General features: G+C 38.7%; 1 protein-coding gene across 1 annotated transcript in view; it reads left to right on the plus strand.

The window, feature by feature from the left end:
* SOX6 (SRY (sex determining region Y)-box 6) overlaps positions 1 to 12,584 on the plus strand; it is a 245,163-nt gene that overhangs the window by 148,543 nt on the left and 84,036 nt on the right. Inside the window, exon 8 of the mRNA XM_009892024.1 lies at positions 8,617 to 8,696. Coding sequence (XP_009890326.1) covers positions 8,617 to 8,696 — 80 coding nt within the window. The remainder of the gene's footprint in view (positions 1 to 8,616; positions 8,697 to 12,584) is intronic.

The following is a 12,584-nucleotide window of genomic DNA, read 5'->3' on the forward strand; positions in this document are numbered from 1 at the left end:
GCGATCTGTCTCATACGGATGATGTTACACAACAGGTGTAACTGGTTGGAAATAATGTGGAGTTTTGCAACTCTACTTGAAAAAAAACTTCTGGTTTGAAGGAGGTGGATGAAACATTGGTTATTGAACATCATGGGGTTTTTTACCTTTATTTCCCACGAAGTCATTTGCTCTAAATATATTGGCCCACTTGCCTAGTAATTTGCATCTGGTCTGCCCTGTGTCATTATACAAAGGCTATGTATCTTTAATTAATTCTGTTATCTTCAGTGTACTTGTCTTTTGTGCCAAAATTCTTACTCTTAATTAGTGATAAAAGTCGGAGGAAGTGTAATTTAATTAGCAAGCTTCAAATGGGCAACTTTTTGTTTGATTTCAATCTGAATAATAAAGGGTTTCAGTAGTTCAATCCCAGTCATCATTCAGACTTGTAACAGGTCACATAACCTTGCAGTGAAATATGTTTTGAGATGATTTAGCAAATGTTATGATTTCTTTCTTTTTTCCTCCGAGTTTACAGGACTCCTGGGGAATTCAATTAGGGATATAATGGTTTGAAGCTACTTTCAGAGCCTCCTTGTAAACAGGGCTTTAAATGTTTAAAGACACGTTGCCAAAGGAATTCAATGTAGGAAGATAGTTAAGTAAATAAAAGTCAACCTTATTTTCATTTGTACATTCTTTGTAAGTGACCTCAGTCCAGAAGCAGCAACCTTATTTTGCTCATTAATAGTATTCCCTGTCAAGCTGCCTTTAGCATATTAACCTGATAACTAATAACTACAAAACATAAATACCAGTTTCTTTTTGACATTAAACATGAAATGTACAAAGTAAAGCATTGATCCTGCTCCCACTGATGTTAGTGGTGGTTTTGCTGTTGACTGCAGCGGGAGCAGGGTCAAATCCAAAGTAAAGCCTCATAACAGATGATGTAAACAGCATGCTAATTAAAAGCCAGGTTGAACCTAAAATCTTTTCTAGCAAGTTTACTTAATATTAGACGAAGTGAGGCCAAGCAGGATTTCAGCAAGCATTTCCGTTTGTCCCACTCCCTTCTGTCTCTTTAGTCTAGAGACATTCCTCTTTAAACACAGAATCTTTGTCCAGTTATTATCTTATTTTCAGGTTTAAAAAATTCCAAAGTTCTTTTCCAATTTGACAAACTGGCACACTGTGTGCAGGAACCAGTGAGTGGAGATCGGAAAGGCAGCTAGCTCTAGATGGCACAGGATGATGCTTATTCACATACATTACCACCTCACAACAGCTGGGAACCAAAGGGAAGAATATTTTGTGTCCAAAGACATAAGAGTTGCCAGTTGTGGAAGTTGTCTACAGGTATTACACCCTGGGTATTACCCAGGTATTACACCCTGGGTAATACCTTTCTTCTCACAGACAAGAGAAAGCACGTGCTTTAGTTTCCTTGCTTTTGCCATTTTAATCTGAGATGCCTTCTGAATAATGACTATTAATGATTAAGCTGTTGGTTGTGCTTCCCCCTGAAAGGTGATATGTCAAATCACATCATGTTGATTTTGGCTCTGTAGGCTGCTGGGTACAATAATGACTTGGGAAGAATACCAGCATGATTTGCTGCTCAAGAACAGATTTCTGCACTTATTCTAACATGTTCCTTACAGTACCTATCCTAACACTTTATCAAGCTTACACTGCTTTACCTGTGGTCCTATTGACCTCCTAGCAGAAGGTGATATAGCTTTAGGGCATATTTTTACTTGCCAGAATGCAGTGTAGGCAGAAATTGAGGCCTAGATATCTCAGAACACAGCTAAGCTGTTCGCTAGTGTGTTAGTGGTTTATATCCAGCTGATGCTAGTAAAGACCAGAAGTCACAATGATCTGATTATACCCAGTGGCTTGCAAGAAATGAGAATATCTATATTTTTAATATATCTCTTAAATTCTACAGCATGTGTGGCAAAGGTAGCTGGGCAGGTTAGTACTTTCTGTTGGAGAGACAGCATGATAAAAAAACCACCGTAACTACACTTGGTATTGATTAATTCCTATTTTTGGCACTCTCGGCACAGTAGTTAAGGAATTAATGAAACTGGAGATTAAGCTACTCTCTTTCATAGAGAGGGTTCTTCAAAGTCATTTCTGAGGAATATTTATGAACTTGACTGCTACTACCTGTACTCTTCTACTTTTGTGAGAAATGAAACTTCCACCTCTAGAACTGTCAGTTTAGACTCACTCATACTTCTGAGAAAAGATAGGAGATGGATTAACCCTTCAGATAATTACCATTTTCTTTTTGGTTGCCTGTTTAGTTTCTATTTAATTTTACTCTAGTTTAATGTAGGCAAGACTGGGTTTTGACACTGCCAGTTTTCCTTGATATTCAGAAAATACAGTGAGAGGGATTTCAATAACAGGAGCTGTAGGAACTGAGTACTTTTGAAACTGACTGTGTCATTCAGGGAATGTCAACTGTTGTGTGCACAGTCACTTAATTTGCTTTGCCCACAAAATGGGCTAGATATAAGCCAGCTCTGACTTGGAAGCAGCATATCGGTGTTAGTGTGACAGTGCAGCCCAGATGAGAAGTCCTGCCTTGGTGTACAAGCCTGGGTATGATTACATGCACGTGTCCACGCAGGTATATCTTCATGGGCTAAGTGGGAACCAATTTCATGGCTGTTTCGGTCAATGCCAAGATAGCAGTTACTGTTGCAAATCTGCACTTAACCTCTATGCCTTGAAGTAAGAAAATGGTATTCCTATAACAAACTACACTAGGTCATGCCCTCAATGGAATGACCACTAGGAGAGAGAAGAATTTAGTGGGTTCTGAGGCCCTTCCAGCACATGCCTTAGTTTCTTCCGAACTCCTGAGCTCAGAAAGTCATTATGAATAGAAAACTTGAGGAATTGCTGATATAAAGCTATGATTTGTATTAAAGCCTGACAGGACAGAGTTTCCTACTGCCTGGCAGGATCTATAACATGAGGTGGCTGTAACCCTTCCCCCAAATATTTTGGAGCTCTAGGAGGTGAAACAGGCCAAAGTTAGCAAGTACTGATGGCAAGTAATAATTACATTAGAAAAAAAATCCCCAAAGTCCCATGCTTCCTTATGTGTCTCAAAGTCATGTAATATAATTTTCCGGCATGGTAAGTACTAATTGAGAAATCAGAGCTGCATAGACCACCTAATTAATTTTTTATACATATTTCAGTATTTATACTGTATACCGGATTAATTAAAACTTTAGGGCGCTGTGCATCTCAAATGACTGTTGTGACTATTGACCTGCAGGCGCTTGACGAGCCTCGTAGAGTACCTGGTTGTGGGGGTTGCCACTTATTCCAGTGGGAAGCTGAGAGTGGCAGCTGTTAGGAAGCTAATACTTGCCCAGAGATGCTACGCAATTAATATAATTATTTTGCATGCTAAGTACAGCAAAGCAACTGCGCTGGCTTTCTGACTGTGACCACTACACTTACAACTTGGAACTGGTGGGTAACATAAGTACCATTATACCTCCTCTCCCAGTGCATATTTGCCTTCAGTTAACCAACCACATGCATCCAGGAAAAGTTAGTGGGTTGGAGTATCACTGAATGTGAGTAGCATGTCCCCATTAGTGCCCTGGGTCGAGAGGAGAAGACAGAGAGTGGGGGTAAGGAGGAAGACAATTCCCTCCTCCATCTTGCAGTGCCTAAAGTATTACTTCCTTCAAGTTTTGTGGCTAAGAGAGAATGGGGAAGTAGGATGACAACAGAGGAAAGATATAGAGTAACTCTGGACAGGAGCCAGACCCTACTTCGAGCAGAGCTCAAACAGAGGTACAGTTTGCTCCGAGCGGAGAGTGGGAGGGCCGCTTTCCATACTGGCTGTGTAACAGCAGCCCATGTGACTTGGAAATGAATGGTCACTTTGCTCAATAGTCTTCTGAAAATATTTTGTGTCATATCAGTTCCTTACCAGATGTGGAAAGCATCTCTGAAAAAGATTATGGAAAACAGAGACATTGAGGTATGGAGATTGTAAAGCTCTATTTAAAAGGGTTTGTAGAGTGATAAGCTGCAGTGTATCTTCAAAGCATTTCTTCATATTTCATACATAAAGTATATAAAGACGATGATTAGAATGGCTGAGAAACAACTGCCTACCTAGGTCATTCTGTTTTATACACAAAAATAATTTACAAGACATTTTGCTATTCTGGCAATAAAATGAAATGTGAAAATGGAGAATGTTTTCCTAGGCTGGTGGCAAAAATTGTGAGAAATGTAGCTAATGTTTTGACCTGGTTGTGTTCCTACTTGCATTGGAGCAAATCAACAGTAACTCCTTTGAAATCAATGAAAATAAAATTAGGTAAAGCACGACAAACAAAACCGTCAGGCTTATTGTCATCTGGCTGGACATCATAACATTCCAATACTGTGACATATTTGTCATCAAACTAATTAAACTCATTGATTACAGCAGCTAATCCACATAACTAACATCATCTTAGATCTGCTGGATTTCAGTGATATCCATCATTGCAGTTTGAATGTGGAATGGGCCTTTCAGAAAACTTTCCTAAAGCTGTAAGGTGGTTTAAATTTTACATAGCACAGTACTCTATTTTCAATAGGCTGCTGTTCCTCTTGGCAGGTGAGAAAAGAAAGCATACATCAAATCAACTGTGTACTGAGTTGGCTGTGTACCTTTGCATGGCAGAGGTGCTGCATGAGTTTGGTTCTAATGGAAATTCCCCAGGACTGAGTTGAAGTCTGTCATGTGTTCCCTGTTGGGTTTTACTGGTTGGAACAAGGAATTCGTAACTTCAGGATTTGTTGTAGCAATCCATATGTGCCTCACTCCTAAATATTGAGGTAAGAGCTGGAAGTGGTAATAGGCAGCTGAATATTTTCAACTGGGATTTGCACTGAAGTTCTTTACCTGCAAACAGACAGTTGTTGGGGCAACTGATTCTGCTGCAACATGAGGATGGCAATAAGGCAGTGTTTGGGCAAATCCTGCTCAGAACAAAGGCAGAACTGAGGTATTGTCATTGGACAGGAGAGATGCTCTGTAGTATTGCCTTAGCCAGTTACCTCTCTTAACATCTTCCTTAATCCCAATGCCTCTGCGCAAACAAAATGCGTGCCCTGTGTGGGAATATTGCAGGAGTGGGCATCTGTATCCTCACTGTATCCCAACAACACCCTGAGGAGAGGTACACTTTCCTCACTCTGTTCATTATGCCTGGGAGGGTAGGGCACTGGAATTTGTGACCTCTTACATCTCTTCCAACTCTGTTGCCTGTTATTCTGTGATTCCACATGGAGAGTGTGCAAGTGACAGTTTGAGATCCATGCATGAAAAGACAGTTTTTAAGTTACAATCCCAAGTGGGGAAACCGTCATCAAACTGAAAGCTTTGTAAGTCAGATGAAAGTCAGCTTGCGTCTTACAATTATGTTTTAGGCAAGACTGGTAATAAAGCAACTCCTTCCCCCTACCCTGAGTCTCACAAGAGCCAGACAACCTTCTTTCCTTACAGCTCTCAAAGCCTTGATCTGGAAAGTAAGTCCATACATCCTATAAATAAAGTCCACTAAGCTTCATCACTTCATCCAAGACAAAAAGAAACATTTACATTATTTCTATGTAGAATAGCGCGGTACAGTTGCTCGCTGCTTTCATTCATTTGGAAATGTTGCTCAACCTGACAAATGAAACAGAAGTCTGGCATACTTTTCCATGGCTTGTAAACACCAATTTATATATAAACAACAGCAGCCAAATGTAAATAGACAATCAGCGCAGCAAGGAGATTGAAGAGATCAGTTTGCAAAACATGACAGATTTTCTTCTTCCGGCATTCTTCTCACTCCTGGTTATCAAAGGCCAGCACACACCAGTACCTAAAGCAGACCTGTTCGAACATGTTCCACTGCCTTTTGTACATATTTAAAAGAATGGATCCTAACGCAAGCATTCCAAATTGAGAAACAAATTTGAAAAAAATTGCTACAATACATTGACTGATTTCTTGCCAAGAGAGCTACTGAGAAGCTTCTTGATCCATTCTTGCACTGACAAAATGAGAGGGGGAAATATGTACCTTCTGTAATTAAAAATTAAAACCAACCCATTCCCTGCATGCTCAGTTTCCTCAAGGGAAGATAAAGTACCTTTGCTCTGCTTTTACTGCTTGGTGTCAGCAAAGTACTCCAAAGCTGAAGGAGTATTCATTTTTGTTCTCTGCACAATAGTACTGTTAAGGACTTAGCCATAATTCAACATGTTAAAATGGGGGGGGGTGGGTGCAGAATGAACATTATTATGTTTTAATAACAAATAAATGACATAACTATAAAATTATTTTTCCCGTAACAAAAGAAAGAACTGTAGCCAGCAGGTGAGCAAGACAACACTGCTGGGTGTGGTAGAGATACTATTAAATTAACTGTGAAGCCAAAACCTCTGTGTGTGCGTGCATGTGTGTGTGTGTATAAAATATCTGGCTATTTCAAACCATAGGAGCATGACAGCTGTGAAAAAGGAGTGCCGCAGGGAATTCTTTCAGAGTTTGATTTTTTAAAAAAATATGTTTGACATGGAAAATGTTTTAGTACAAATAAAGCAACTGGTATTGAACTTAAAAAGTGTATGTGGAGGGGGAGGGAGAAAGAAGAGATTGCTGTGTGGAACAGGAATGAATAATTCATGATATTTAAAGAAAGAATGCCTCCGAAATGCGAAATGTTCTGCAAGGCAGTCCATGCTGGTAACTTGGATGGTTATTCCCCCTTCCCCCCCCCCCCCCCCCTTTAAAGCATCATTAATTCAACATCTTTGTGATTTTTTTAAAACCCTGTAAACTATTTCTGAAAGAAACATTATTTAACTTAGATTAGGATCTTATTTATTCAGATAATTTCATATAAATATCAAAGAGATGAGTAGAATTATTTAACCGTAAAGAGACAGCTTTAGAACTTTAAGAAAAGGATCTAGGGTTTTTTTGTTGCTTTTTTTTTTTTAAGAAAAAAAAAACAGCAACATCATTGCAAACTAAAATCAACCTCATGGAAGGGGGAAAATAAGAGGAGATATTTTGAACATTACTCCATAGGACACCAGTACAATATAGTGTTAGTGAATGCATTGTAGCAGAGCCCCATATGCAATCAGAATCCAATTGTTACTGGACTGTGTACAAGCGCATACTGTGCTCAATGGTCTGATGAAGTATTATGGATATGATGCGAAGAGACCTTGTGGATTAGACATGTACAATTTATTAAAAAAGTGAAACAACTGAACATTTAAACTGAGCTGAATACAATAGTACTTGAGGTGGTAAAAAGGGAGAGTTCTGAGGAATCCAGTGACTGCAAAGACATCAGCTATTGTTATTTATTTGAGGGGGTGACCAAAAAAAAAAAAATCTAATTCTTGGAATGTCCTGATTATGTTATTTTGGATTTGTATTTTCCCTCATTGCTACATTCTGCTTTTGGTGTGGAAAAGTTCATGTAAAGCAGACTGATTATTGAAAATCTCAAAAATGTACAGAGAAGCAGCCTGTTAAAATGTAGTCTACAGGTAGTACCTAACACTAACTTTAAAAAAGTAGCTTAAGCCAAAGTGATATTCCATTAAATCATAGTTACTGTGCAATTTATCCATCACTGTATTAATTTTTGTATTGCAGATTACACTGCTAAATTATTTCAGCCTGCTTTCATTCTTTACATTTACTAAGAGTCCCAATGGCATTTGTGATGCATTGTTGCAATGACTTAGAAGTGGGAACACCCATAAATGCTATAAGATGTAATGTTTCAATGCTTATTTTGGATCAATATTATCTCTTATTTTCTGGAGTATTTGTTGCTCCCTTGATGCAGAGGGCACAGATTTTTATTTTCCAGTGAACAGAAAGCAGAAATTCTAGTGTCAGGATCTGCATGTAACTGAACAACACCCAATCTATCAACTTCTGTAGGGTCTCAGATCTAAGAAAAAGTCAAAATCATATTTTACGCTACTTTAAAAAATGATTTAATTTTGTTTTTCTCTATGGCTACCTTAAATGAGTTGTTCCAAGACAGAGAACTTCAAAGCAAAACAAGAAACAACCTCAACCTGTGTTGAGCCAACTAGGTAGCTTTCCTGGGAGACACCCACTCGATACTGAAAAGAAATCACCCTGCATGAAACAGGGCTGAAATTTCTTGGGTTATAACAAATTTATCCTGTTTCAAGAACCATGTGTTGACAACCATTTTTTTTCTTCTGGGAACCACTGGGGTTTCCTTGGGTATCTTGCCTGTGTGTCTATGGCCTTAAGGCCCATTTTGTGCCCAAGCTTACATGCTTGATTTGAACATTTGCTTTTGAAAATGAAAATCACGAGTATCACATTTATGTTTTGCCAGTTTGCCTACCAGCTATCTGCTAACAAAAAAGTTCCAAGGGAGCATGGCAAGTCTGTGCCCAGTGAAGCCTTTTGTTTTTGCAGATGTTTAGGCTTAGAGGAGTGCTGTGGAGCACAGGCAGTCCTAGGTCCATGTTTGCACTTGTCTGCTGCTATTCTCTGCTCATTGTCTGAACCTGCACGCATTGTTCTCCCGACAGGTGATAACTACCCTGTGCAGTTCATTCCATCAACAATGGCAGCTGCTGCTGCTTCTGGACTCAGCCCTTTACAGCTCCAGGTATGTGCCAGAACAAAAAAATGTGGGATACAAGCCAACATTTTAGGGGAAAACTGCTAACCAGCTGTATGCTAAATAATAGTCTGAATGTTAAATAATTTTTGAGCACAGCCCAGGAGGATTAACACCTTATGTACTTACAGTTCTGCAAATATAGCAACGTGCAGCCAACCTTGATACTGTGAGTGAAAGACATTGTTCTGTGTGGTTTATATCGGCAGAGTTAATGGTATTTTTTTAAATATATGACCAGTTGATGGGAGATATGTTCGAAGATCTTTCTGGACTTTATTTTCACAGCTGCAATGCACTACCTTTAATTAGAGCAGTGAGTGTATCAAAACAAATGCGTGTTATTGGTTTTTTTTCTTTTTTTTTCAGACAGTGTGGTGCTGACAATACAATAAAGTGCAAACTCTTTTAGCTTCTGTATTTGGATAATCTCAACCTTCCCGTGCATTAAGCTGGTCAGATGCCAGGCATGGTCAGGAGCCTTGGTTTGGTCATTTATTTATTTTTGGCATATACAGAATGAAATGTTGCGAAAGAAAGATTTATGTGCCATATTATTAGCTAGCTTTTTGTGGCAAGAAGTTTTTAATTTCACAAGAAAAGACACAACAATGTCATAAATAATGAAGAAACAGTCAAAAGCTTTCAGAGTTAAAATGTGTGGAAAGGAAGTGACAGTGAACATGAGAGGAAAGGCCATTAAAGATGCATGTAACTATTTGCAAGTAAACCTTGAAACCCCTGTTTGAGTTAGGTTAGATTTGGGTTCAGATGTGAAGTAGGAGTAAATTGTGCCTAGACTAGCAATGTACTGCCATGTTAATATCCAGACATCTACTTTGCTTACCCTTCTGCACTTATATCATTTTCCAGAGGGACCAAAGCAAATTAAAAATCTTCTCATCTTGACTCAAGGCTGATATTCTTCTTGCCAAGTTAGCTTAGGATAAGTGAGAATGGGACCAGGACTCACTGTTTACTGATAGCCCAGAACTGGCAAAAAGACCCCTTGAGCTTATGTCTGACCTAACCTACAATCAAAATTTGAAAAGAGAACACCCTGACACTGCAGGGAAACATCTCCCAGAAATACTTTTGGGTCATGATAGTATTAAGTTAAGACTGTACCTTGGACAGGCTTCAAACCCAAGAGGAGTTTTTTAAAAGGAAAAATAGCAGGTATCCTTTGAAAATCTGTATTTGAATACTTATTGAAGCAAAAGTATCATTAGCCTTAGTTGAGAAAATATTCAGAAATCAGCTTTCTGTATAAAGAGACTATTTTTTGCAATGCAACACAACAAATAGTAAGCCTACGCAAGACTGTAAGGCAGGAAAGGATAAAAGCTGTTCAACTGGAAAAGAAACAGGATCTAAACCACAGGCATTCCCTATTCTTTTACAAGATCCATTTGTAGCTTGACCCACAGATCTATTTGCGCATCAGCCTTGATCAGAACCTACAGCAATAGTGCAATTTCATTAATTTGCAGAAAAGAAAGACTGAACTGTTAAGCATGATGAGCACAGTTAGGGAGAAAAGAAAACAACCAGCAAAGAAATCAGTGCTAATAAAGTCAGAAACATTTGGGTGCTTGAGGGGGAAGAATTTCCCTTCAGATATATTTGTAGTAAAAGAGTTTTTTTGCTTGTGTCCCCCCTTCCCCCCCCCTTGTCTATTTTATTTGAATTTCACCTTTATGGGATTTCAAAACCTTTAATGTTTCATGGTCTTAAGAGCTTAAGTAATAGAGTACTTAACCTTCAGTTGATACCTGCTCATCTGATTGTGAAATTGTCTGAAGTAAATTTTATTTACTCCTACTATTCCAATTCTCTTTGTGTAAATTCCCTGAGTGTTCCCTAAATGAACACTTATTTGGGTGTGTTTGTTGGAGGGAATTTGTTGTTATACCTGATGTGTCATGAAGACTGTTAGGGGTGTAGCATTTCAGCTCATTTTTCCATCTTTGCTTCCCTTCCCCCTTCTTTCTCTGTTTTGTTTCCTTTCTTCCATTTACCCCACCCACTTATTTATTTACATGAATGCTGTGACCATGGTATCTGAGTATTTCCCAAGTGCTTAAAAATACTGATCACAAAACTAATCTCTGTTCCTTTCAGGCAGTGGGAGAAATAGGTAATTCATTTGCAGGTTTGGTTTTGTTCCTACATGTGAGCATTTGTGTGATATCTGTGCTTGGAGAACTGGGAGAGGGGAAGCTATTTCAATTTAAAAAAGCTTTGCAGTAGCTCTAACATTTCCACTTTACCTGGGCATTATTATTAGTTCCAAAATTATATTCTCTAATCCATATCCAGCTGCAGTGGAAAGTCTGTCAGCTTCAAGTTTATAATCTCTCCTATTTTTTCACTTACATTTTTGGGGGATGACCATGCTTCAGGTAGGAGCTAGCAGCAATTTTGTGTTCTCATCTTTCTGTGTGTTAGGGCAACTTCCGTGGAAGCTCTGAATCTAATAGCACAGAAGACAATTTACTGCCAGGTACATCATGTAACGATAGCAATTATTCCACAGAGGATGTTTCTCCAGTGTGTAATTTGTAATTAATGATTTGCCCACCTTTTTCAAGCTATTTAGCAGATTGGTATCAAAGTGTATTTTATCTGAATTGTATGTCTGTGTTCACCAGTGGATTATGTATCTCTGTGAGTTAAAGAACTTTATTGAAATCATAACTAGGAATTTCTCAAGTAACTAGTTTCACCCTCACGGGCAAACAAACAAACAAACAAACAAAGTTCTCCTTCAGCAACAGACCTGTTTGACCCATCTACATTAACCACATCGATCAGCTAAGTGGTAAAATACCATTAATATTCAATTTTAGCTTTGAGTATCCTGAAAAAAAGTAGTAATTACCATGTGTTTATGCCAGTCCGTGTTCCTGAAGTGTTAGTTTGCTCTGCTTTGGGTTGACATCAGATAGCTTTTTTTTTATCTGTATACTGATCTCATGAGGGTTGTATTGATGACGATGTTGACAAAAAGACTTAAAACCCTGTGTTCCACACTTACCATTGGCAGCTCAGCTCCATCTTACCAGTTTCCTCAACAACTTGGCCAAGATTTAGATAATACGTGTGATAGGACCAAGCCTTGTTAGGACTCTTGGTGTGAGGGAGGATCTTTCTGATGAGGGAGCAGTTCTCTAGGTGTGGTCTAAGAAGAAGCACCAAGCTATTTCTGTTCACCCCTCCAGCTTCAAACAACTGTGAGTGAATCCCGTCAAATCAACCTTCTGCTAAATAGTTTACAGATATATTACCAAATACACCTGTAGCAGGTATGCATAGTGGTGTGTGAACCGGTTCTGATGCATGTGTGTAACAAAAGCGTGTTGCTTTAATTAATCAGTGTGAGCAGTAAAACGTATCAATAATTTTCCCCTTGCTCCTCTTTTTTATACCCACCTTCTCTGGAGTTTTTCCCCTTTCCCATTTCACTGAATTTTTTCCCTAGTTGTCAAATGGTTGCACCAATTAACTGATTCTCCATCTGTGTGCCCAGTGATCTCGCTAAATGAGTGAACTTGATCATGAAATGGGTTTTCCCAGATTTCATGGTGCTGGTAGGAGTAACATAGTTACTGGGAAGTCTCAGTGGTGGTAGAGGTGGCACCTGTATGTGCTTCCTTTCAAACAAGGAATGTTACTATATGCTCTTTATTGTTTTAAAAAATCTGCCTTCATTTTAGATGTTTCTACCAAGTGGTCTATGTGGTAAATAAGGAAATGTTGCAACTCTCTCAACCACGACTGATAAACTGTTGATAGAAATGGAAGCACTACAATGATGCTAGCTGGAGTTATTCCCAAACAAAGTGAGCCCTAGGAAAAAAAAGGCAAACAAAA

The sequence above is a fragment of the Charadrius vociferus genome, unplaced genomic scaffold, assembly GCF_000708025.1.
Source record: "Charadrius vociferus isolate BGI_N301 unplaced genomic scaffold, ASM70802v2 scaffold179, whole genome shotgun sequence".
Lineage (NCBI taxonomy): Eukaryota > Metazoa > Chordata > Aves > Charadriiformes > Charadriidae > Charadrius > Charadrius vociferus.